The sequence below is a fragment of the Meleagris gallopavo genome, chromosome 4 (assembly GCF_905368555.1).
Source record: "Meleagris gallopavo chromosome 4, MGAL_WU_HG_1.1, whole genome shotgun sequence".
Taxonomy (NCBI): Eukaryota; Metazoa; Chordata; class Aves; order Galliformes; family Phasianidae; genus Meleagris; species Meleagris gallopavo.
Genome location: NC_139407.1, coordinates 30,229,538 through 30,256,826, shown reverse-complemented (window position 1 = coordinate 30,256,826; position 27,289 = coordinate 30,229,538). Strand labels below are relative to the sequence as shown.

The 27,289-nt window shown below is 41.2% G+C and overlaps 1 protein-coding gene across 4 annotated transcripts in view; it reads right to left on the bottom strand.

Moving 5' to 3' along the window:
• SLC4A4 (solute carrier family 4 member 4) overlaps positions 1–27,289 on the bottom strand; it is a 221,139-nt gene that overhangs the window by 5,268 nt on the left and 188,582 nt on the right. For 3 of the 4 annotated variants that reach the window (XM_085222689.1, XM_085222693.1, XM_085222692.1), the window contains exons 16-24: positions 25,961–26,149; positions 23,565–23,678; positions 22,839–23,000; positions 17,864–18,042; positions 16,424–16,496; positions 12,103–12,171; positions 10,300–10,473; positions 7,570–7,731; positions 2,862–2,958 (exon numbers count right to left, since the gene is read on the bottom strand). In XM_085222689.1, coding sequence (XP_085078815.1) covers positions 2,862–2,958; positions 7,570–7,731; positions 10,300–10,473; positions 12,103–12,171; positions 16,424–16,496; positions 17,864–18,042; positions 22,839–23,000; positions 23,565–23,678; positions 25,961–26,149 — 1,219 coding nt within the window. Of the gene's footprint in view, positions 1–122; positions 2,180–2,861; positions 2,959–7,569; positions 7,732–10,299; positions 10,474–12,102; positions 12,172–16,423; positions 16,497–17,863; positions 18,043–22,838; positions 23,001–23,564; positions 23,679–25,960; positions 26,150–27,289 lie in introns of those variants that run through there. The other variant, XM_085222690.1, reaches the window with a different exon arrangement.

The window sequence follows — 27,289 nt, the reverse complement described above, 5'->3', positions numbered from 1 at the left end:
GGAGTTAGGAATCCCTCAATCAGGGCTTGGGCACACAAAGTTGGGAAATTCCCAAATTCCATCTCAGAAAAATTACTCTGTTTCTTGGACTCCTTTCAGCACATTTACATCTTGATACTTACCTTTCATCTACAACTTTAGTTACCCTGTGTTCCCCACTGTAGCATCCAAACTCCTTGCGTGAAAACAGGTGGCTTGTTGCCTGTAATCACATTCATTTCCTGACCAGCGTGGTGAAATGTACTCTTTCTCAATAATAATTTTATTCTTGCTATTGCTGAAGGGAAGCTAAAGAGTAAAAAATGAATTTTGTGTTTGCACTGAGAAACAGCTGGAATTCACTTCTTTGCCTTAGTAGCTGAAGGGTAAATTATTTGTCAAGCACTCTGAAGATGCAAAATATGCTTAAGTACTAAATGCTATTAGTATTATTATTAATATACTTTGAGTCTCAGAGCACTGAGTGAGTAGGGTGAGACCATGGTGTGGATGGATTCCAGCTACTTTTTCTAGAACAAGAGCCTGATTTTAGTATTTTTTTTTCATTGTTACTAAATAAAAGCTGACAAATCAATTTCAGAATCATAATACTGTACACATATATAAACAAACTGTTGCTTGGCCCATGGTTGTCTTATCCCATGTTGTCTGAAAGGGCATTCCAACAAACAGGTTTGTGGCAGAAGTATTACCATTTCCCTAATTATTTCAGCCCTGATGAACAGTGTACCCAATCATAAGATCCTGTGCAACAACATTTAAGGCAAACTTGGTTTAAGCATATCAGGGCATTTTCACAGAAAAATGAAGATGATCTGTTAGGCTCAAGGTTGATACACTGAGAGTATACAATTAGTAAAATAATTTTCTTTCTCTTTGGCTTTGTTTTAGAATGTTAATCTCTTCAGTGTTCGTTTATCTAAAAACACAATGCAATGCTTAGGTTGCCAAATGCCACCACCAAAAGCCAGGATAGTTAGGGACCAACTCCTAAACACAAATCCTACTTAAGGAATCTAAAGATTGGTTTTTCCAGGTCTTATTCCTAGAAATCTTATCACCAGTAATGCAGCAGTACTGATTTACTGTTATCATTTGTGCTTCTTTGTTCCCATCTCATGACAAAACAGCATATTTATCTCAAGACTGAGCCCACTGCTCATAATATTGTCAGAAGTCGCTGCAAAGGCAAAAAAGATCATGTCAGTTGTTATTTCTGATTTCTCTCTTAAAAGACTATGATATGATAAGTGAAAGAGACTGAAAATTAAGGCGTAGTCTAGTTGGAGACCTGTAGCTAGCAGTGTTCCCCAAGCACCAGTACAGCATCTGGTATTGTTCAACATCTTCATCAGTGACCTGGATGAAGGGATAGAGTCCACTCTTAGCAAGTTTGTTGACAGTGCAATACTGGGAGGGTGGCTGACAGACCAGACGTCTGTGATACCGTTCAGAGAGGTGGGCTGGGGAGTTGGGTAGAGATGAACCTGATGAGGGTTCAACAAGGGCAAGCGTACAGTCCTATGGATGGAGAGGAATAACCATATGCACCAGTACAGGTTAGGGGCTGAACTGATGGAAAGGAGCTATGCAGAGGACGCCCAAGGTGTCCTGGTAGATTACAGGTTGACCATGAACCAGGAGTGTGCCCTTTTGGCCAGGAAGGTCAATGGGACCCTGGGGTGCATTAAACAGATCACGGCCAGCATGTCAATGTCAATGTTCTCCTCCCCCTCTACTCTGCTCTGGTAAGGCCACATCTGGAGTACTGTGTCCAGTTCTGGGCTCCACAGTTCAAGAAAGACAGGGAACTCTTAGAGAGAGTCCACTGGAGGGCCACAAAGATGACTGGGGGCCTGGAGCATCTCCCCTATGAGAAAAGGCTGAAAGATCTGGGACTTTTCAGTCTGGAAGAGACTGAGAGGAAGATCTTATCAATGCTTAGAAATCTCTGAAGGGCAGGTGTCAAGAGAATGGGGCCAAGCTATTTTTGGTGGTGCCCAATGACAGGAGTAGGGGCAACAGGCAAAAACTAGAATACAGGAATTTCCATTGAAACATGAGAAAGAAATTCCTTACTTTGAGTATGACATAGCACTGGAACAGGCTGGCCAGAGAGGCTGTGGTTCCTTCTCTGGAGATATTCAAAACCCTCCTGGAAGCTTTCTTGTACAACCTACTGTAAGGGAACATGCTATTGTAGGGAATTTAGACTGGATGATCTCTAGAGGTCCTTTCCAACCCCTACAATTCCTTGATTCCATGATATTAACCTAAGAAATTAAAAAGACGCAATAGCACAAAAGCAAGTCACCTAAGAAGGGGAATGTGTTAAAGGTCAAATGATCATTGCCTTGTCAGTGTAATGAATAATATGAATCAATGACATGCTTAATTATTCTTTTAAAGTGCTGAGTTTTGCAACTGCTTGGAACCTAAGGAAATAAACAGTAGCAGGACAGAGATGCAGTTTAGACATGCTGCAAATCCAGAGCAATAGACTCAGGAAAAATAAATGCAAACCATCAGCAAATTTAACATAAAATGGCAAAGGTCAGAAATGGACTGAGGGGATGGGGAAGTTACAGAGAGGAGGAGAAAGGAAGTTATCACGAAACATAGCTGGACAAAAGCAGTTTAAGCTGGAGGCACCAAAAGAAGTAACACAGATTTTGGAAAGAAAAAAGAATACATAAAAACAAAGCCAAATACTGTCATAAATCTGAGACCTGGAAATTAAAAACAAACAAAAACCCCACACATCTGAAATAATAGAAAAGCTTAAAAAAAAATAATTTATATATGTAGTTTGTACTGCACGTCAGAGTCACGCAGGCATGCAAGAGGTTAGTTCTACTCACTGTCGGCAGGTTTGCTATCACTTAGGAAAGGTTCCTGCTCCATGATGTCCATTGGTATTTTAATACTTGGGACTTTTTCTGAGTAGGGGCAGTCAGACTGTGAAAGAAACGTGTAGAAGTTCTTAGAAAATTTCCACTGCTCTCTGAATGTCACCCATAAATTAATATTATCCTTCACATAATTTCTGTAGAAATTAGGAGAAAAATGAAAGAAAAAGAAGGAATTCTGTAGCCCAGCTGATGGCCTCTTGATTTTAAACTTGATCCCTCTTGCACCTCACTTTCCCTCTTTCTTCACGCTATGGAAGTAAAGCAGACTGAAAGAACAATCTTATCTAACTAAGCGTTATCTTTTCCTCTCTCCACCTCCCCAGTTCCTATGCTACCAGTTTGTGAGACACAACCTGAGTCAGCCTGGGGTTGACTACAAGAAATAAAAATGGATTAAACATGCATTTGTTGGCAGAAATGATAGGGCACTGGCTTCTGAGAAATCTCACCAAAAAGTTTTATCCTATTGTGATTCCTGTAAATTATAGCTGGACAATCTCTATATTTTTTTCTCCTTCCAAACTGCTCTACAAGGAAGTGTCAGGCAGACGATCTTTAACTTCCATTGTTTCAACTCCTCTTTCTACTTGTTACTTAAATAAAGTCAGACCTAGTCCCAATTATACCTGTGCTTACAATAAGATATTTCATCAAATCCAGGGTTCTTTTGAAAATTCATGTAATCTGGCCACACAGGAGATATGGCAGACTGTTCAAGAAGAGTTGCAAGTGCAGAGAAAAGCTTGTACATTAGCAAACCTTTCTCCAAGATAGCTTTCTGCTCAAGTCAGTGAGCTTTTGCTCAAATTATCAGCACACTATGACCATCGAGTCCCCACTGTGTCCCACTGGTTCCAATAATAACCCACTTGCTTGTACTTAGAAGGTGCTGAATTACTTGGCTTTTAATTTTTTTTTTTTTTTTATAAAACAGTTTATCGTAACCAAAGAAGGGCTGATACTGTTTGACTTGGCAAAGAAATTAAGGTGATATACGCCAGGTGATGTGTGCCAGAAATGTTAACCTAGCTTTATTTCTGGAGAGAACTAGACAAAACATGAAGTATAACACAGCACTGGGGGGAATTAGACCTAAAAGTCAGAGTAGGAAAACATTACAGAAGCCAGAAAAATCTCTCTCCTGGGTTTTCTTTTTAGTTTTCTTTTCTGTTTTTTTTTTCATTTGTTTGTTTGTTTTTTAATGTTATAGACATCCAGTGCAATACTGTGTGTATTCCACTACCGAAACGTTTCCTCTGATGTGTGCATATATATGCACATTACTTATTTTTTACAAAGCTATATATAAGCTATAGCTCAAATAAATTTTAAAAAGACACGGAGGCAATAAAGCCATACCAGAACTCCCATCCATTTGGAGCTATGTTGTAAGCGAGCTAAGAGTTGAGTAATCTGTCCAACATATCACTATTCTGCTGCTAATAAATAAAAGATCTGTGGAATGGGAATGCTCATGCTCCATCTGCTTTAAACTTGACCATGTAAAAAGAAAAAAAGAGATAGAGAAAATGCCTGTGGTTGGCGAAAGTGCTCTAAAGGGGAAAAGAGGCTACCACACATCACTTCTGATTCTTGAACTAAATATAACATCCCAGTGTATTTTTAAAAAATTGGCTGGCGCTTCCTGGATCGTGCATTTTGGACATTAAATCTGAGACAGAATTGAACTTTCCACTACACACAAGCTTAGGTAAATCCAGCAATTAGTGGCTGTAATTTTCACCAAGTTACTGAAAAACTTTCTTTGCAGCTCCTTTCTTGCTTCCCTGACTGCCAGCAAACACTCACTGAGAACTAATAGTAAATCCTAACTCATGCCAGAGAGTGGTCTCTGTTAATGCTGTTTTTGCTGTGCTTGTTTACATAACACCACTTGAATTTACAACGTCCAGCAATTCTCTTCTCTCAACTCTTATCAGTAGAATGCCTGTAAAACCCCACAGTACTAATTTTATAGAGGCATATTTCTGGAATGGAAAGGGTGAAAATAATCAAACCAATAACACCAAATGCTTTATGTTCAGGAAGCTGGCAAAAGCAAGTGCTGGAAAAAAAAAAACACAAGAACAGTTAAGAAAGAACATTTTGCATAAATTCTGTTACCCAGTTGATTGAGTACTGTACCTGAAAGCCTAGGAAGTTTAAAATACACCAGATATACAGGAGACATGGCTCAGGATACTATGCTGCTGGATTCAGATCAATCATAATGAAGGAATTGAGTCAAACCTTTGCTGACTTTTCAGTACATACAGCAGGACATCTTCTTTGAATCATACAAATCTACTGAAGGAAACCCTTGACCTTGGCTTTCCACATGCTGGAGGAGTGACAGCCATTGAAATGAAAAGGGAGCCTGTGCAAGGAACACCTTTCTACACACGGTAGTACGTAAATGCGCATATCCTGGGGTGAGGTAGCTTACAGATGAAGGCACACTATTGAAACATTAGTGTCAGAATTTTTACATCCTGTTTCACTGGAGTAATAGAAGAGAAAAAGCATTTCTTATGTTGTCTCCCACAGCTGAGAGGAACAACGTGGGAGTGTGCTCATGTGGTATCCTGTTGATGTGATACCCATAACGTACAAGTCTTGGGTCTCATCAGCATGTTCTTAGGTGACAGCTTTCCTGATGCTTGAAGCTTCTGCCTTCCCTATTAGTCATACAGACATGAGCTGAAAGTCTCAGCAGGACCTGTACTGCTAAGAAATGTGTCCTCAGGACTTCCTGATAGAAGAGTGCAGGAACAGAGTAGTCTAGTGGTCAGTGCCTTCTAGGAAGGAAGGGAAAGGGGAGTTTGCTGTCTGAAATAAGGACCAATCTTCACAGTTGGGATTCAGCCTGATTTAATGAGCAGTGGATCCAAGCTACCTCCTATATCACCGCACCCTCACTACAAAATTCCTAGTTTTGACTCTTGCGAATATTTCCTGCATTATAGAGCATATATTCTCTGAAGAAAGGCCACTGTATATTTTCTCACTGGAATAGCTGGACTTTGTTGCCTCTAACACAGCTGTCACGTAAGGGACTTGAGCTCCAGCGTGTTCTCCATCTGGGTCATGGGTTGTGTTTTCTGTCCTGCCTACCTCGAGTAAGGCCAAGCATCAGAATGATCTGAAGGAACTCTTGGAGCTGCCATATTACACTTGAAGACACAGGACTTATTATCTAACCCAACTGTCTGCATAAATAGGGCTACTGTGGCGATTCTGCTCAGTACAGGAAAGATACAGATGATACACAGTAGAAACAGCAGAAGTGCTGCAGGACTGTTCTGCTGTACTGTCACCTCACAGTGTGGTGGCAGCAGTGCTTCCCACAGCTAACCATGGCTTGCTTGCACTCTCCTTAAGGCTTCACTGCAAAAAATGCTTCTGGGAAATAACACTGACCCAGTAGCTACTTTTTCAGGAATATCCTTTTCCTGAGGTTGCTGTTACCCACTTTGCATCAACTAAAAAGGCCAGGGAGCAAGCAGGCAAACAACTGATGTTGCTGTTTCTCTGTCGTACAACACAAGACTTCAAAACTTGGGTATTCCTGGCTGCAGGTTATTGAGCTAGGTTGAATGTACAAGAATGGGTCAGCTAACTTTTCCTCCCAAGGCATGATGCCTTCTCATTTATTTCTCTTGCTCTGTATATATGTGGTATTTTCCAGCTTCAGGTGATCTTTGTCTAAATCACATCAAAAGTCTTTTTTCATTAACTCAGGAAATCACACAAGCAGAACTACTGATGCTGTGTCAGTGTCCTCTGTGTAGCTCATAATTAATGAAGCTTAGTTTCCTTCGTACACAGTCATCCAGCAAAAAATGATGCAGACTGATGCAGTCAGCTCTCCAATGGAAGTTCACACTTTCTATATGAAATTCTCTGTAATCAGTGTGTTCACCACTTTCATTTAAGTTTATAGAATTTGAGTTCCCATGATGTCTGGGTAGGAAAATGTTTGAAGGCACAAGTACCACATTTCATTTTACTACATCTACAATAAAAAGTATCATTTTCTAAGGCACATAGATCTGGTCTAATCAGGTCACCACACTTAGTATTGACGTTAGCAAAATAAGTTACAGTTTCTATAGGTATATACATACTGCAACCTGAGATAGAAGCAAAGAGTAGAATACACTGCATAAAAGGCATGTATGCTATTTAAATGTATTAACAACAGACAACAAAGCCTCTCCTGAAACATGACAAGTCTTAACTTTTTGTGCTTTTAAAAAGAGTAATTAGAAAAGAGAACAAAACAGGCTGTTTTCAGAAGCATCAGAGCTGCTTGCGAAAACCCTTCTGCCCCTAAAACATAAGAGACAATCAGGGGAGAAAGGCGGAGGGAGGGGAAGATGAACTAGACTGGATGACACAAGGTATTCTAGTAAAGAACATAACATGTCAACAGATATTTTGGGCTCTTGTGGAAAGTGTGATCGCATTTTTGGCAATGCAAGTTCCACCTACCACAGGCTGCTGATGCCTGGAAAAGGGAAGGCAGTGTTGAAAAAGTTTTGTTTGGGGCTCATTTGCTGCAACAGGTAAGGACTGTGCTGGTTTGCTTCAAAAGAGGATGGGGAAACCACCATCCCCAGAATAGTTTTTAAAAAAAAGCAGAGAAGTTCCTTACATCCTCATTGTCACTGTCCAGACTGCCCTTCTTCTTTTTCTTCTTCTTCTCATCCTCTTTCTTTTTCTTGTCCTTTTCTGGAATGACGTCATCAAGAAAACTTAAGTCATGCTGGGAGAAGAGGTAGTCCATGGCTTTTCTGACTGCTACAAGTGCCAAGATCTGAAAAGGCAGAGAGGGACTTTTCACTCGGACACATTTTAGTTTTGATTGGAAACATTCTGTGCATACCTGTTCGTGCTACTTTTTAACTCAAAACACTTGAATTCTGGTTGTAAAAGAACACGTAGAGAACAAGGTAATTCAGCTATTTCAGTTGTTCACCTTGAAAATCCAACGAGTGGAACTGGGTCAGGCCTCAAGCAGCAGTATTTCATATCAGATTAAACAGAAGCAACATACAGGAACAGTAATGTAATCACTTACAGCTTCTGTAAAGACAGAAGTCATCTTTAACCTCCTGCTGACCAGTATCAAGCAAAATAATTAACTAGAGAGGCCCAAAATGAGTATTTTCATCCACTTTGGGGATTTAACTTACATATATGCATGTTCACAAGGGCATCCTGAGTAATTTTCTTTACTTTCTTTTTCTCTTGTCATTTCTCCAGATAGAACAATTCTTTAAAAACTAGACAGTGGCCTTCAGATTTTACAGTATTAAATTTGCTAGGATTGTCTGCAAGAAACTGAAGGAAAAGCTTTTTTCTGGGTAAGACTGGCATCTAAAGCACTGGGGAAAAAAATAAGGGACATGTCTGAAATGGGTGTCTACATCTATGCTGAAATTTAGCATCACCAACAGATGCATACCAAGATTACACGTACACTCTACTAACGGGTGCAGTGCAGAATGAAAACTCAACTTGGTTATGAAAAGATATCATCCATTCCTAGCAACAGAAGACAGATTTTAAGACAGAACAGTTTGCTCCAAGTGATGAAGATCAATGGCAGAAATTATCCCTCAAAATGGATCTCAAACTTTGACTTACATAATTTAAGTGGGGTTCAGAAGTGAAAAATTACGCAGGGAGTGGAAAGATGCCATGGAAGCACCCATCATTATTTCATTATAAATTTCCTCTTTATTAAAAGTACTTTCCCTTCAAATAAGCAGGGGGCTGGCTGTTGGTTAGGTCTTCACAGTCAGATTGGAAGTTAATAATCTTCCTGCTCTCAAGTGTAGAAACTAAGGTTTTATCATTAGATCCAGCCACATCTGTAATTATAACAAACTTCAGCAAACGTAAAGATTCTCTTACGGGCAAAGAGGAAGTCTTCAGATCTTGAATTCAGCATTCAACAATACAATACAGCCACGAGAATGCAATGGAACTGCATGCCACTAGAAACTGCTTTTAATATCTTTATATATTTGCATATGTCCTAGCAAAAATATTTGTATGTTTTACATTTTTCACTTGAATCAGCTTTTCTCATTTCACTAGTATCAGAGACTAAATGCCTTTGTTTTGTTTTCTGCTTTCCTTCATTTTGCTTTCTTAAATAAGCGCTACAATTTTGTAACTGCACCCACAACTGAAATTTTTACTCATTAGTAAACCTGAAACTAGGGGAGATTTGGCCAATATGTAATAAGCAAGTTTCATACAGCGTTGACTTTACAGCATTCTGACCCATTTCCAAGAGAGACAGTCTCTTGGCATGCTGCTATGGCCACACTGGATCCATTTGTCTGTAAAATTACATTGCTCCCAGCTACATTAGCTGAGTCACAGAAGGGGTATGTAGGCAGAGAAGGGTCTGCTCTGTGCTCCCATACTATGGACATAAACTACTCCAGTGATCACTGGAGTAAATGGCTGCAGGTTTTGGAACTTGGTCTGGTTTGGAGCCTCGTGCCAAGTGTATATGCAAATTCCCCTTACCACTTGTTTATTTCTTATTTGGCACATGCACCTAACTGTGTCTCTAGGAATAGTAATAATCTAATTGCACAGATAGCTGTTTCACTGTTCCCCTTCCTTGATGTAGAAATACCATATCAGACTGACTGTGCAGTGTGTATTTATGAAATAATTGTGTGATTAATTATTTATAATTCAGGATCCAGAAAATGTTTTTAACGTGATTCTGACATGCATCGTTAGAAAGACAATGTGCATCCTATAGATATTCTTAGCAATCTCAGATGTGAAACATGTGAATCAACATCCTTGCCTTTTTACTCAAGCTCCAAGAAAAAGAGAATCTCTTTCTCATTCTTGATTGTGCGAATCCTTCCCTCCACTTGGCGTTTCTCTGAGCAGTGAGATCAGCCCTACCACTTCATTTTCATTTGTCAGTTTGTGTTACTGAAAAGTAAGGGAGACGTTTTCTGTACAGTACTTAGTGTGGACTGAAAAAGGAAAACTATGCACTCATTCATTCATGCAGCTCAAGGAGAAAACACAGCAAATCTAACCTTGGCAGCCAGGAGCGGTCAAAACTAACTACACCTTTCTGGCAAAAAATTAACTTTTGAGGCTTGCTTTCCCCTCCAGAGGATTTATGTAAAGGCAGCCACAGCACCTGAGAGAATGTGGAGAACGTTCACCCTGTGTAATCTTACATCAGCACAATGAATGGAGCGTGGAGTTCTAAGGTAGGGCTTTTACAGTCAGAGGATTTGATTTGCCTGTTTGTGGGAGAGTATGCCCATGTGGGGAAGGCCCAGGCTACAGAACAGAGGTGTGGCTGGAAAAGGCAAAGGAGAACATCACCTACCATGACAGGGAATATGATAGCGGCCACAGTTGACTTAAGAATCCAGAGTAGGGCTAAGCAAACCACCTGCAGAAATGTGAACAGATGGACCCTGCGCAGCGGGACGTGGCGCAGATAGATAAAATCAGGCTGGTGCTTTAGAGGCATCAAGAGCAGCTTCAGACGATCCATGAACTGGATGGAAAATGGAAAAGCAACATACATAAATGAAATACGGTAAACAATGAAGTGAGAATTGCGTGATTAAACTATTAAGTGAGATCTTGAATCAACTTGCTTTCCTTCCATAAAGGGAGCAAAGCATAGAAGGCAGCATGGTTCCTCTATATTGAGCAATTATTGCTTAATGCAGTGAACTAAATATTTTAACTCAGTTGTCTAAAGTTAAGCTTCCACACCCACATTTGGCACCTACACAGAAACAGAAATCAAGCATTTCTCAAAGCAAGGCCTTGAGGTGCCTTTATTTTAGGAAGCAGAACTCCATGTAATCTGATGATTAATATTTAAACCAAAAAACATAGGTGTCAGTGGAAATAGCTTTGCTGGCTTCAAAAGAAGTAGGCGATCTGCTGTAGCTGGAGACAAAGGAAATTTTCTGTTGAATGTCCTGACTACGGTCAGCATCAATACTTGGGTTACTTCTGTTAACTTCCCTGTTCCTGCCAGGAATGCTATAAAGACATTTGGCATTTAAAAGTAGTGCCTTTGTCAAATTAACTGCAAGCAGAGGTCAGCAGAGGTGAGGGCAGACATCATGTTAACAGAGAATAGAATGCACCCAACTGAAGAAGATGGACAGCTTTTCAGGCAGTGTCCCTTGCCCATGCTGGACTGGGTGCACTTGGAGTTAAACCAAAATGGAGAGTTCTCACTGAGTGAAAAACATCCTTGATCGGGGAAAATAAGTAAGCGCACAGTTCTGTGACCACCTGTGCCAGAATGCAGGGGAAGTCCCCTCCAGGAGAACCAGCCCAAGGGCGAATATTACAATCCCCCCTCTTGTCTCTTGCCAGAATTTGGGCTTGTTGCCCACTTCTGAGACCAGATTTATCTCTAACCAGTGAATGAAAGCCTGGGCCATTTTAAAGAATACCCAAATAAACTCTCATGGTGCTCACAGAACACAGAGTCTTTCCCCATTAGAGCACAACTAAACACTAAAAAGAAAGGCTACAATTAATAGGGTGCCAGAAAGCAACAAAAACACTTCCAGCTTCCTAGCACCAATTAAAGATAGTGCACTGTGAGAAAGGCTCCTTACGTAATATTTCCTTAGTGACAAAGAAAGGGGGCTTGGCTTCCCTTCCATAGCAAACAGCAGTGTTCCCATTTAACACTGCAGACTAAAGCCATCATCATAAATCATGTTCTCTTGTTTTTCTTCAGTCTGTAACACATGTCCCAGCAAAGGACCCAAACTATCTCAGAAGTGAGCCTAGAGCCTTTGTAAGCACACGCTGTCCTCTGAATCAGCATGTTGGGGGTGAAGAAGGATCCCGGGTCTTCACACAGGCCCCCCTCATTGCTTATGGGGCCAAAACTTGGCTGCTTTCCTGCTGAGCGAATTTCTTTCCTTTAGTGTCATTCTCAAGAACAGCCAGTGTGTGGCAATATTTGTAAATAGTTCCTGCCCTGCTTGGGTTTCTTGGAAACTCAAATGAGGTGGCAGAGGAGAAGAGGAAGGCCAGAAAGTCCTAAGAGAAGCCTTGTAATAATTAATGGTTACCATCTTCTGGTCAAGGTCCTGTGGGCAGTCTGCTCACAGACGTCAGAGCAGCCCCAGGTGCTGCAGAAGCTTACCTGCACACCATTGAGGGATGCAACACCCATGTACAGGAAGACACCATAGAGCACAGGCATAGGAATGAACTGCGGGGAAAAGAGCAGGAGAAACCAAGTTAATCACCTCCATATGTGGCACAATGTTAGTGCTCAGGGAGGCATAATCCCCGACTCATGACAAATCTGAATTGTACTTTTGAATGGGTAATGTACAGTAATAGATGCAAGCTATCTTTCTGCTGTATTTTGAGAATTGAAAGAACATCTGGATAGCAGGGCAGGGGCTGAGTGAGCCCTGTTCTCTCCCGTTTCAGTGCAACTTGGAAGTCTCCCCAAGAAACAAGAGAAACAAGGACAGACGGTGCCAGTTAGCCATCAAATTTAAGAAGAGGTGGGATAAAACATATTCCAGTAAATTCCAAACTACTTTTCACCTCATAGTTTCTAATGAGACTGAAAGCAGAGGGTAGAAAAGCAGAGGAGGAAAAGGCATCATGGATCCTATTACACATCCAACTTAATGCACAATGGAAGTATTTCCAGAAGGGCTGATCGCTTGAGTCCCAGATGAGCAATTATAGTCATGCAAAGTGAATCTCACAATCTTTAACTCACACTAATCTGCTACAATTAATAAATAAAGGACAATGAGTTTCATTCTTCACTTCTAGAAATTGGTTCTTCAAACAACGACTTCTGTTCCTTCAAGTGTTACGCACTGGTCACATGCAGATGGAAATACTGGTCACATGCAGCATCCTTTGGAAATAAAGAAGCTCAAAAGCAGTGGATATGCAGGGGTGCAGCCCCATCTCCAAGTGCCTTGCAAGGCTTAATGCAAAAGCAGCCATCACTAACAACACCTTCCTGCCCACTTCAGCAAATGTGACTTTAAACTTCTCCTCCCGTGCCATAGGACCAGCCCAGCTACATCAGCCAGTGTCTGCACTAATCCAGGCGGCTGCAGAGGAGAAACCCTTTGTCTATAGCAGATTCCTGCATATGGTAACAACATACATGCTTCCCCCGAAAAAAATAGCTGGTCCTCCAACCCAAAGCACAGAGCCTTCTGCAAAGGCAAAAACAATTGCACAGTAGCTAAAAAAGGGAGAGTGCTCTTTTTGATGAACAAAATTGTGTGCAGTGAGTGTGGCATGTGAATGGAAATATTTGGGCACAAATCAAACACAAGATCTGAATAAAGGCCTTGTGCCACACTTATTTCAACCCAAAAAGAGCAGAAAGGACTCTGCAGCTGTCTGCTCAGAGTGAGGGAAGCTTTCATGTACTGACAGGCAGCTGCCACAGAATGACAAATGCAGCACAACCAAAGTCTCCCTGCTCAGAGCGTCACCTGGACTAACATGGTAGGAATGTTTGTTTTTCAACCTGTTTATGTAACTCATTAAAGTGGCAAATAATCTCTGTTTATTGAGTTCTCCACATCATTAATCATTTACTAGGTAATAAACACAGCACCACACAAATTTCTGTGGAGGCCTTGATCCTGAATGCATGCATTTCACTTCACTGAAGTCACCAGGGCCTTGTGTACAATGTCCTCAAAGATCAAAGCATCACTGCCTATGTTCCTTCCTTGTCTCACTCCCTCCCATCTCCTTCAAGCTCCTTCACTGCTGGTTTATCTTTCTATTGCCGTACTGTTTGTCTCTTCCTTTGGGGAAGGACGAGGAGTCAGTGTGTGGTTCACAGAGTTATGAGTACCCAAGGGATTCAACATCCTCACTGAATCTGAGGGATTAGATAAGTCAGTATCTCCTCCCGCAAGTTGAGCACGAGGCTTTATGAGTTTGGCTTTCTAGTTCACTTATCTTGCTTTCTTTTCTCCCATTCTTTCTCCTTCTCTTTTTCAAAAAAAAAGAAGAAAAATGTCTAAATATTATTTCACCATTCCATTATAATTAATTCTGTAAATCATTCCTACGAGAAACTTCAGCACATTATCCTCCAGAGTAGCAAGCAGTGCTTTCTGTGTTCTGGCAAAGTATTCACTGGTTATGGGGTTGCTGGCATGGGCACTCGGAACAAACCTGCTGCTAGCCAACAGAATTAAGAATGTATTTATAGGAAAGTGCCTGTCATTCTCCTAGCAGGGCAGAGGATGTTTTGGATGAGGTCTGCCATAGCTGAGCTGGAAAGATGAGTGACATTCAAAAACAGCACAAATACAACACCCACAAAAAACAAGGATGGGATTATTCTGCAAATTCCCTGTTTTATTGAATTTGGGAGCGTTAGTGTTCAATTTGCTGCTGACGTGAGAAGACTCAAATGTTCTGCAATACATTCTGCAAAGCAGTTCTTTGCAGCAGGAGACCCTACTGCTGGAGTTTGTTGAAGGTCCTGAAACACTGCCAGCTAATTCCTATTGGAACGTGGGCAAGGAGCATGCCAACTTATCCTCAGACATCCTCCCATGAGGATACTGCCCATACACATTCTTTGGAGAAGCTGAGAAGAACAATGAGGGAAGCAAGAGCAGGGGAAATAACGGAGCCTGCAGAATAAAGGAAGAGAGATCTTGTAAGGAAAGGTCACACGAAGTAACAGTGTGCCTGCACTCAGCACCACTTAAACCATCCCAGGAACAGGCAGTATCCTGCACAAGGAACAGATAAGCATGTTTTCTAGTTTCATCGTGTGATTCGATGCACTGAGGATGCATTTCTTTGTGGTTCTGTGCCAATAAATCTCAGCTCTTGGAAAATAGCTGTCTCTAGATTAAATGGTATGTGAGCAGCACAAGTGTCCAAAGACTTTTGTAAAATCACAGGAAGAAAGATCAGGAAATTAAGAAATCACATTTTATTGCACTGCTTCCTACAGAAGCATGTTTTCTGTACTGCTGAGCTGGGCATTGCTTTTGAGCAAGAAGAGGAGTGCTCTTTTAGGAGGATTCAGCCCAAAAGAATGGAAATCTGATTGTTGTGCTGGCTCTTTTTAAAAGCAAGGCAAACTGCAGGAGCCTCACACTGCTGAGGTGCATGCCTTGGCAGCCCTAACAGGCAGGGCAAAGTTCCTGCTCTACGAAGGCAGTGGCAACAGTCCCAAAGATTTTTGGCCAGAACTTTACCTATGGAGTAATACTATCTGCTGTAGGCTGTGTTCATTGCCATCAGTTCTGCATATTCTCTCTCATCAAAGTTACTTCCTTCCAGTGGGCACACACATGCCCCATGAGTAAATACCAGATGAAGATTTTCATCATCCACATGTAAAAGATCCTGAAAATCTGGTTCTGACAACTCATACCACATAACTTATTTCCTCCTCTAGAAACAGCTAGACTTCAGGGTGAATGAGAAAGTGAGAGGTACCTGCAGGCTGCATTGCTCCCCCCAAAAGTAGAAACTTCAGCCCAGTCACAGAATCATAGAATCACAAGGTTGGAAACGACCCATAAGATCATCTAGTCCAACCGTCTTCTCATTACCACTGCTACCACAAGCTACTAAACCATATCTCGCAGCTCCTCATCCAGACGCCTCTTGAACACTTCCAGGGACAGCGACTCCACCACCTCCCCGGGCAGGCCATTCCAGTACCTGACCACTCTCTGAGAGAAAAAGTTCTTCCTCATGTCCTTCGCTCTGACACATGTTGTAGAAGCATTCTTAATTCTGCACTTGACAGCTTCTTCTGAAGCTATAAAGCAAAACTGCTTTAGGCTCCTGGAGGCCTCCTGGGAGTAAATGTGTCCTGAAAGAAGGTGCTGCGAAGTTGCATTCCTGCACCTCACAGCAGCTCAGCACACAGAGTTCTATGCAAAGGAACAAAGCCAGTACATAAACACCTGGGTTTGTGTGTGTGTGTATGTTTTACCATGTGCACACACATGTACATGCAAATGTACTTTTCTGGATTACATATTCATGTGTTAATCTGTCTTTGACACAGCAACCATGCTTCACTGCCAACCAGCCTTCCATGATGTCATCAGTAGGGTCTCAAAGTTTATCTGCAATATGCTTTCCTTACAACACAAACACAGCAGGAGAATAACATCATAAAAGAAAACTTTACCATGCACACAGAAGAAAAATCCTAAATTAAAATCTCAGTCCTCAAAACCAACAGCCCTGAACCTTGGTACTATCTATATATCTATAGCACACCATAAATACATTATTTTTTTCCTTCCAAAAATTTACATTTAAGCTTTCATTAAATTGAAGAATTGCATCAGTGATTCTCAATACTTCTCCATTCTTCAGCAATGAGTCTTTTTAGAAGCACAGAAATGGTGTAACAGTTGTGGTCTTGGCCGCTTGCTTGCACTTCTGTAAGCAGCAGGAAGCAGAAAAGATTATGTGCTTACCTTCAAGATAGGAGCCATAAAGACAGACACACCAGTCAGAATGAAAACAATTACTCCAGTGACTCTCTGCTCCCTGGAAGAAAAGCATTAGGTTAGCAGAATGCTTTCAGCTTCAATTCCAATTTTGTTCCCTTCTTAGAGCATTCAAAACCTATGTAAATTCTGGCAACTCTTTTTTTGCAGCCACATTTTCAAAGCTGACTGACAATAACAAGCCAACACCTTCAGGCAGGCATCTTTGTCATGACCAAGCCTTGTACAGATCTTTTTTCAAGCACCAAATCAGTTTTTGTATGCTTGCTTGTTTCCCTAGCTCCATTGTTTGTGGATCAGCAGAGTGCTGCTACCAAGTAATGAGAAGTGTGTTTAAATGTTAAACATTAGAAACTGTTAACCAGCAAACCAGACTCTCTGCACGGCAGCTTTCACAACATGAACATGCAAATAGGTAATAAATCATTAGCTCTCCACTCTTAAATTAACAGCATATTTCAAAGCTTGGTCACAGCATTCTGACAGTTAGATAAATGCTGTTTCTCACTGTACTGTACACTGCTCTGCACACCTCGTACAAAGGGAGTTCACAATCCCCTGGTCCAGGACTTCATGGGGTGCTGGACATTTGACTTAAGAGGCACCCACAACTGCTCCCTGCATCTGAAAATACCTTTGCAAATAGTATTTCTGAGTACTTAAAGTTAGGCCATTAAGTTTCTATTATTTGCCTAACTAAATGATTTCCAGGAGTGCCGCTGCTCCTGTTGAAAGCACTTCAGGCCACTTAATTAAGGGCAATCAAATACAGAACAAATGGTTTGAATTAATAGAATAGATTGCTTTAGCCACAACAAGTTTAGGTCTTTTACCGCTATGTTTGCTAGCAAACACCTGCCTAGTTTCCATGGATAAGGACATCTGAAGTAAATATGTCTTCTTTCTCAGACACTGAAAAACTGCTGAATCTCATAGTCAGGTTGGGAAATACGAAGAAGGATGTAGGAGATTCTTCATGAAAACACTGCAGTTCCCTGATGACACCAGACCATAAAGCATTGTGTAGTTAGAGGTGGCTTCAGTGTGCATGATCAAAGTAGACAAAAATTATCTCAACTCTGAAATTAAGTTCCCTTTTCTTCCTCCCTTCACTTGCCTTCACTCTGTACACAGACATACACATGGTAGAATGGTTTTCTTCCTTTTCAAGAAAGAGTATCTGCAAAAGGATTATGCCAGATAAGCTTCTAACTGGATATATTCTCTGAAGGCAGGAAAAAAAAAAAAGCTGTAAGGAAGCACAACTGATCTGAAGATTTACTGCAAATCTAAGAGCTATTTCCCCCTGGACTTCTACACGTGCTCTGTTCAAAGCATGACCATTTATAGTACAAACTGATCTCTGAGGGCAAACAAGGTAATAAAGGTCTATTTGGTTTGACATACCTCACTCCCAAAAACTTGGGTTGTTCTCCAGGGGCTGAAGTTTCGGTCTCCATCTTCAAGCTGTCAATATGAGCAATGGAGATCACAGTAGCAGCAACATACCAAGGCAGACCCATAAAGGAGCAGATAATCATCAGAATGGCCACCCAGAACAAATCCAAATGATATCCAGCACCTTTCTGTGAAGGGAGACAGACAACCTTAGCTTTAATTATTCTAAATGCATAAGGACTAGCCAAGGTTCTGGCATGGGGCAGAGGCACACCAACCAAGCAGTATTTCCTTCAGCTGTATCTTTAGTGAACTGCTTGGCTGCTCTAAGAGACAGAAGTTTTCACAAGCAATTAGCACAGTGGGTCACACTGCTACATAAAGGATGAACTACTGCTTCAGCAGGGAAAGCAGGTATATGATACTGTTCTGGCGAGTTCTGAAAACAATATAACGGGGTTAAGCAATAAGTAAAAGAAAGTAGCAGACATGCAAGCAAAAGACTAAGCACTGTGCAGTGTTTGGAGGCTGGGTTGGTGCAAGACAAGCCCTGCAGCCAGTCAAGTAGTTCAGTACAGTGGTACTTTTTACACAGCAGACTACGAGTTAAATATGACTGTAGAGAGGTTGTGTTCACTGAGAAGTATTAGGTTAGTTACACGTCTTACCTTGTAAACAGTATAAGCAAGTTCTCAAAATACATGTATATCTTGATTACAGTGTGTTTACAGTAACCTGAAGGAGCGCTGCATTGCCTCTAAAAAAAAAACAGCCACCAAAAACTGGAACCACACTATATATGCTATTTTTACAATTTAAGCTTTCCCAGATTTTTTTTACATGAAGTGACGCAGTGACAAGAAACCAAATACCCAACACTACTCCAACTCCCTGCTGACTCCGCAGTGTATGCAAAACCAGAACTAGAACACATTTTCAGAGCATGAGACAGACAGAGCAACAAGAGAGTTTGGACAGGGCAAGAACGTGGAACGGTAGTCTGTAAACAAGTGAGCAGTTTACATGGTGAGAACAGTTATCCTGCTGATCTGCTACAAGTGCACAGGACTTCTTTTGACATTGTGGGAAGCCAGAATTTTCACCAACTGTTTATATGAGTCTAGCTCTCCACACAAACATCACTGTCAGAGTGGAGTCTGAACAACTACCGATGATGGAGGGAGAGCAATGTTAACCCAGGTACTGGTGCTAGGAAAGGGATTATGTCATTCTGGACTGTGGAAGGTGTGAAATCCCCGTTCAGCTGCTTTTGCTTTGCTCACTTCACTTGGTTTCTCTCTTCTCTCGTATTCTGATTTGCAAAGACATGGCACACAACCAGTGTTTGTTATCTTTAGTTGGACTTGAGGTACTCTTCTGAAAGTCAGAAATTCTTCTGTATAATGAAGAACGAAGTTGTTCACAATCCCTTTCCCAGGCCCCATGTTTTCTTCCAAGTACAACAGCTCCTTCCATTTCAAGGGCTATTTCATTTGGCATCAGGAACTACAACAGCACTTTTGTGTGCCAAGTCATCTCACATTTGTGTGAGTGACAGCATGGATATGCACAGAGCTTTAAACGCCCAAACCAACCTTTCATAAAACCAGACAGAAGCCTTATTTTATGAGGCAGCTGTTGTAAAATAACTCAATGCAATGACTTAATGAAGCTTACCTGAATGTAATCTTAGAGATATATGGTGCCTGCCAAAAAGGTAATATTTACCATCTCCTATCTCAGAGCAAGATCTCAACTCCTATATTTAGGGTACAAAGCAACTGCAGAAACTCAGTCAGGGCTTCACAGTCAGTCTGAGCAATGCTGATTTTGCTGGGTACTGGAGGTACTTTCCTGAAAGCCCAACTATGCTTTCTGGGGCACACTGACAAGAGCAACTCATGGGACACATAACCCATCAAAAAAAGAAAGCTGCCCTCATTTTTTGATTCTTTTTAGAAACCTTTGTTCTTCAGATTGATCTGAAGAGAAACACCAGTGGAAACTGATATTGTAAACAGAAGTTTCTGTCAGAGGCAGACAGCAGCGCCTGCTACCAAAACACTGGGTGAATTCACCCTAAAAGCCTTCTCCAAATCCAGTACACTCCTCCTATTATTAATCGTTTTTTTTTAAAATACATTAGTGGACTAACAGAAAATTCACCAGTCACAAATGCCAAGAGAAGAAGCAAAAAAAACAAACAAGACATCAAAGAATAGGATCTTCAGAAAAACACCAAAGAATTCTTTACAGTTTGATGTTTGAAAGATTAACCTTTTTTTAAACTTGTTCAATTTGATTTTATTGGAAAGAACAAATGAACCAGTCCTATGTGGTGACCTAAGAGGGAAACCAACCCAGCTCCTCTTGAATAGTAGTCATTGTTTTCCTAATACATTCACTGCTTACTTTGGCTGGCCAGCAGCACCCAGGCGGTTACTGAGTGCCACCTTGCCAATACTTTAACAGGGCAGCAGCAGGAAAAAAAAAGGCCTCCTTTGGTCCTGCAGTAGATGTGTACCAATGTACATTTTAATGCAGAGCAGCAGGAGAGGACTGGAGAACCCCCATTTCAACAAAAGCACATTCTAACAACTGTAAGAAAGGAAGCAGGAAACAATCTTTTATATTAAACAGTACCTTGTGGGAATGTGTATACTTTGTGACTAAAAAAGTACACCCAGTACTGATGATAGCATGAGCAGGAGTAGGGAGTTAATCCTGCCCCTGTACTCAGCATTGGTGAGGCATCACCTTGAGTACTGTGTTCAGTTTTGGGCACCTCAGTACAGAAAGGATATTGAGGTGCTGGAGCAGGTCCAAAGAAAGGCAACAAGGTTTGTGAAGGGCTTGGAGAATATGCCCTATGAGGAGCGACTGAAGAATCTGGGGCTATCCAGTCTGGGAAGAAGATGGCTGAGGGGAGACCTCATTGTTCTCTTGCAATATCTGAAAGGTGCTTACAGTGAGAGCAGGGTTGGTCTCTTCTCACTGGTGACAGGACAAGGGGAAATGGCCTCAAGTTGCGCCAGGGTAAGTTTAGGTTGGATATCAGGAAACACTTCTTTACAGAAAGGGTTGTTAAGCACTGGAATAGGCTCCTCAGAGAGGTGGTTGAGTCACCATGCCTGAACGTGTTTAAAAACTGTCTGGATGTGGTGCTCAGGGACATGATTTAGTGGAAGGTTGTTAGAATTAGTGTAGTATGGTTAGGCTGTGGTTGGACTTGATAGTCTTTAAGGCCTTTTCCAATCTGAACAATTCTATGATTCTGTGATTCTATGTTCAGACAGTCAGAAGCTCACAACAAGAAGGCTGGGTACCTCTTCCTCAGAAAGCAATACCTGGGGACTTCGGTCTTTTGTGGCCTTTCCCAGCTTTGTTGGGACAAAGCAAGCAGCAAGAAGGCTAAATCATGACAGCTAAAGCATACTAAAAACTGAGGCCATGTCAATAAGAAAAAGCCGCCATCACAGGAGGAAACGAGACACCAGCAGAAAGCAAGTCTGTGCCAACTGCCCTGTCTGACAGGCAGGCAGACATCTGTGCTGAACCTCGCCTCCATACGTGCCTTCACTTAATGGTGTGCTTCAAGGACAGGGTAAAGATTAGCCTTCCCATGAGGAAGATGTGGGCGCAGCATTAACTTTATCTGTCTAGCTCCAGATGGCAAGTAGCAATGTTCTGAGGTTTATTTCAAACCAGCCCCATGAGACAGTAGCCAGCCACCATTCCTCACTCTGCACAACAAACCTTTCCCGTGCCCTTCTGGTCTTTCAAGTCAGTGTTAAATCACACTGATTGCCTAATGCCTACAAAGTGACCATATGGAACATCCTCCTCTTTTTCAAGTAGGAGCCCAATGCACAGAAGAGCTACGTTTCTGTCAGCTCTCAGTATAAATGTTGAAGTAGCTATCAAAACTATGACCCAGAACTACCTGCAGCTAGAGTGAGTCTTTGCTGTCATGGGTTAGACCACTTGAAATGTCTGCTGTTAGCAAAAAAGGAAGAGATTTCTTTTACAGGAGTTTAATATGTTTCAACAGAAATGACCATGCAGAAAAGCGAAAAACCCTACAGGCATGAAAACCTGCACAGCGCTGGTCTGGAAAGTTTATTTCAAAAATATTACTACATCCTAAGCTTTATATCCACATGTCAGTGGATATAAAGCTTTAAATAACATCCAATTGTGGTTATGCCTTTGGCATACCTACGATCTCTTCAGCTTATTTCTTGTATTTTTCTGTACCATAACACCAACACAGCTACCAAACGTGAGCCACCCTTTGCCATATCCATCAAAGGTGGGTTCCTTCAGTCACCCTGGCACTCAAAGCTCTCCTTTGGAGTGGCTGACAGCCACACTGATGTGCTGTGCCCAGGAAAGGCCATGACAGAGACTTTGTTCTGCTGACAACACTGACCTGCAATTGCCTTACAGTAAGCACAGTAACAGGGGCTTATCAGATCTAGGGAAGGTTTGCCTATTTTGATTAGATCAGAAAAGTTTTGGCCTGGAGACAATAATGCAGTGCTGTCCAAAGAAAAATCAGGTCATTGCTCAGGTTGGAGCAGAGGCACACAGGCTCTTCCAGTAACAAGCCTGAGCTGCCTATGACAAATGCTGTCTGTAGATTTATGCACGCCGATATATTTATCCTACAGTTAACTTTTGTCCTCTTCCCACTGTTGTGGTGACATAAGGGAATACTCAAGGTATAAGCAAGGCAGAAGAACCCACCTGTCCAGCTCTTTCTACCTCTTCAATTTATGGCTCATGCTGCACCATGCTCCCTCAATTAGGCTGTCCTTTGAGTGAGATCCTTACCTGGTTGATCTACTGTGCCCACCTTCTTTTTCCTTGCATGCTAAACCACGCTGTGTGCTGAACACTGCCAAAGGCCCTCCTCCATCTCTAGCACAGAAAAATCATGGGGTAGCTCTTTGCACACATGCAAGTCATGAAGCACACCCACCTTGAGCTTGTGTTCCTTCCTGTTTACAATGACGGCTGTGATTTGCTGGTCCATGAAGATGAGGATAGTCACCAGCAGTGCAGGGATGGCTGCTGCCAGATACACCCACCATGGGTTCCCTCCAAAAGGTGGGATAAACCAGCCCCTCTCAGGACTGGTTGGCTTTAAAGGGCAAGAAAAGGAAAGCATGTGTTAGAGCCACAATATAGCACAGATATCATTATGCTATAAATGCACAGAGCTTTTCTTTCCAATGAACAGCTAGAGACACTTAAAATTTGTAATAATTCTCCCAATCAAAAGCAACAAAAAGTTCTTGAAAATGAAACTGCTTATTGGGGGCCAGCTTTTGCAAGCTGATTAGCAGCAAGTTTACAAGAGGAGCTATGAGGAATGTGCCAGTAATGTGCCAGCTGCTCTGATCAGCTTCTCTGAAATGCCTCCAGGAATCTGAGTAAAGGAATGTCTCCAAGGTGGCTGAGCATATAACACCAGCTTGTTGAGTCCTGGATATGAGAAACTACACCCAAAGGAGGTAGGAGAAGCTAGGATTTGAGATCAGCCAACCGAAACAATGCTCATTAAAAGGATAACAGTGAAGTAAAATGGTCGTTTCTAGTGAGCTAATTACTTTCCTGTTTTGAGGGCAACTGATGTTATACAAGGCAACTGGGGATAAAAGGGAACCTATTCCAAAAGCCATAAAATGAGTTGACAAGTACATACCTTGAATTCACTTGGCACAATTAGTTTTGGTGTGTCCACACCTACCAGGGCATCTATTCCACAGAAAATCAAAATGGATAAGATAATGGCAAAGTCACTGATGAGCTTCCTGGCCTGAAACAGGAGTCAACATGGTAAGGTTAGTTAGCACTACAAAACACCACTTTATCCATGTCTTACATACTACGTGAAACTCCAAGTATGCATTTGTTGGCAATACAAAATAATCATTTCCCCTTCTGTAGAAAGCAGGGTTTACATTGTAATGTCTGATGCCGTTTCCACCAAATGTGCCTTGTTATTTCATTTTTTTTGTCTGAGAGTCAAAGAATTAAGCCTAAATGGAAATATGAAAACAAGTCTGAGGAGAAGGATTGCCTGTTCCTTGCTTTGGCAAGTCAAACTGCCAAAGTAATGTTGAGAACTATTTAACATCTTGAGAAGAATTCTGAGACAATTTAGCTTTGTTTCTTTTTCAAATAATCTTGCAAGATTTCATTGTGATCGTCCTAATTACTGAGACTTCAAGGTCAGCTTCCAACATTAACAGATATTGAATATTTATAAATGAAACTTAAAAAAAAAAAAAAAGAAAGAAATTAGTGACATTTTTACACATTACTTAATAATGTCTCCTTCTGTTTGCCTTCTGATTCTCATAATCGTGTTTTTCTCTGCAGGGACAGAGGTTGCTTTTTTGATACAAGTTGAACTTCTCACATCATCTCAGGATTCCTAAGGTATGAAGCTTTTGTATAAAATACTGTGTTATGCCCAGAAACCATTCTTTCAATGGGTCTGATTTTGCAGTGCACATTTAGGGAAAAAAAAAGAGAAAAGGAAGAAAAAAATTAAATGGAAATGACCATGGACATAGTCATGGACTTCCCTTTAGTAGATGGGGAAACAAATTTCCATGACAGATGTGATGTTCTGTGTGAACTGCAGACTTTGAAATGGTTTTGCTTTTTGTTCAAGTAGTAAATTAACCCAAAATTAATCCAAGTAGACTACAAGAGAAATGGAGCATCTCGGTTAATCCTCTGCATATTTTAAAGAATGCAACTCTAATGAAAACAATGGAATACAGCAATGTAAACCTGCCACTGGTTGGACCCTGAAACTAAACCAGGCTGGCCCCACTGTGCTTGTCTGTAACTCTGTGTGATCTTTTAGTACATGCTCCTTCCAGGCCTCCTAGGTTCACATGGTTACAGATAAATTGAGCTGCGTTTCAGGCTGGATGGAGTTCATTTATTTTTTATTAAAAATAACAGAGGTTCAGTTGTAACATAACAGAACAGTAAAAATCCTTGCAAGATAAGTCTCATTGTGTTAGAATGCCAAAATGGGGCACAAGCCTTACACAAACATGGCTTTTGGCTACAAGTGGAAACCTGCTGTCTTCTTTCAGAAGAAAACTGGTGAAACTGCCAAAGGCAGAATATCTTGGAGAGGGCAGAGCTGCTTGTCCACTATATTTCAAGTGAACTCCTCACAGCCAAAAGACCTGTTTGTTTTTTTATCCACTGCCATTCTGTGTTTAACAATTGTCATGGCAAGCTCAGTTGCAGAGACAGAATAAGCAGATGTACCTGAGAGGTGCACATAAGTTGGCTGGAAGTCTGAGCAAAACCTTGTTTAAGTCAATTCAAAGGTTATCAGGACATCCCTATTTTGCATCTGATCCTAAGAGAAGATATGGAATTCCTGTTTTAAGTCCCTAGTGTAACAGGTAACGCTAGATGTGGGCTGTAGCAGAGTTCAACATTTTTGTGGATTTCTGACTATTTCAAATGCTACCTGGTAATATAAAAGATGTGTCTGTTCTCCTTTTCAATGCAGACAACAAGCTTACCCACTTCTATTCAGTAACAAAGCAAACACTCCTCCTCTAGCTATAAGCAGGGAAACTTTTTGACATAGTAATTAATTGTCCCTTTTGGTTCTATGATTTCTGTAAAACGTCCATACATTCTATAACAGAGTCAGTACATACATTAAACTTTGTGTCTGGCACTGAAAATGGCCACTTGAAACTATATAGGTCTAAATTACTATTGTGTGAGACTGATAAATTATGTTATTGTGCATCTTTGCTTGGAAGTGTTGTCTTCAGTACCTTTAAAATAATTGTTACATTCCAGTGACAGATTGTGGTTCTTTTGGCTCTTCTATTGACTTGCCTGTGTCCTCCAAAAACACTGAGAAAGAAAAGGCTAAGCAATTCCATGATATACCTTCGTTAACCAATACCATGTTTTTATTGAAACAAAAACAATCTGGTTTCCCTGGAAAGCATCTGTCCCCATCTGACAGCTATACAAAAGGATGGCTCATCTTTGCACTCTGAAAGAGTAGAGAAGCCAACTGCTAGTGTGAAAGGAGAGACTTACAGTGGTTGGAAAATAGCGACTAGTCTTGAATTTCTTCAGGGCCATGGAGCAGGTATAGGTGCCAAAAAAGAGGATGAAAGACATAAGGGTGATGTCAGGGACATATCCACAGTTGTTGCCCACAAGGTGTCCTCCATATTTCAAGCACTCCTTCTTTGTCAGAGACGACCAGTCGATGGTGGTGTTGTACTGCGGAAAAAAGAACATTTCCATGAAGCCATGCTCACATAAGCACTGCCTATGCTAGAGCAGGCACAGAGACAGAGCATCACGAAAAAGGTAGGAAAGAAAAAGGAAGCATGGAGCAGAAGCTAAAAATCTCTGTGCTTGTGGGCAAGCAGAATGGATTTTAATTCAGAGAGAATAGTGTTACCTTTGAACTTAAGACAGTCTAAGGCCTTGGAAAGAAGACAGAGATCTTTGGTTTAGGTAATAAATCAAAGGCAAAAACTAAGCTCTCTGTTGCAACTCTTCATATAGCAACTTTATATACAAAGGATGGACGAAGCTCCTTTCCATCGTACTTTCAACCATGAGTGCTCACTGTACAGGCTGACCACCAAGCCCAGCCACTTCCACCTTCAGGGAGATATTTCAGCTCCCACTATGGGGCTCCCCAGCCCATCCTGATTTGAATAGTTCATTACTAATAATGACTTCTACTGCACAGACAGAGAGGCATTACTTGCATTTCATATTTCATCATGGAATCCAGAGCTGCACAGGGCATGCTAGATGATCATCTGTTTCCTAATGCTTATGGTGAAGCAGAGCCAGAGAAAGGATCTTTGCCTCCCCCTGCACCTGTATAATTCATAATAATGTCAGTGTAGTGGATGAGGACAGAACAAATACAAATCCACAAGAGAGCAAGAGTTTAAACGTACATAAAGCACTGAGCTTATGAGGTACTTCAGGTGTGCAAAGAGCGCGGTCTTAAAGAAGACTGGGAATGCAGAATACACATGCTTAATACACAGAAAGTTTTAAATAAATCCAAGTACCTAAAAAATTCTGCGTATCTGAGAAGTTTTAGAATCACATTGTCTCTACTGCTCTGTTTCTGCATGAAAACCCAGAGGAAGGAAATAACAGTCCCAGGAACCATAACATAGAGAATTAATATTTAAATTAAAATAACAACAACAAAATACCTCACAGTGAAAAAATAGAGAGAAGAGAGTCTTTTACTCCAAATATTTTAGCTGTAGAAAAATTATGATGAACGTGGACACAGACCAATTTAGGCTGACATGCAATTTACCAGAAGAATGATGTTCTTTAGGGAAAGCAGTATGATACAAAATACACTGTTGCTTAAAAGGAAAA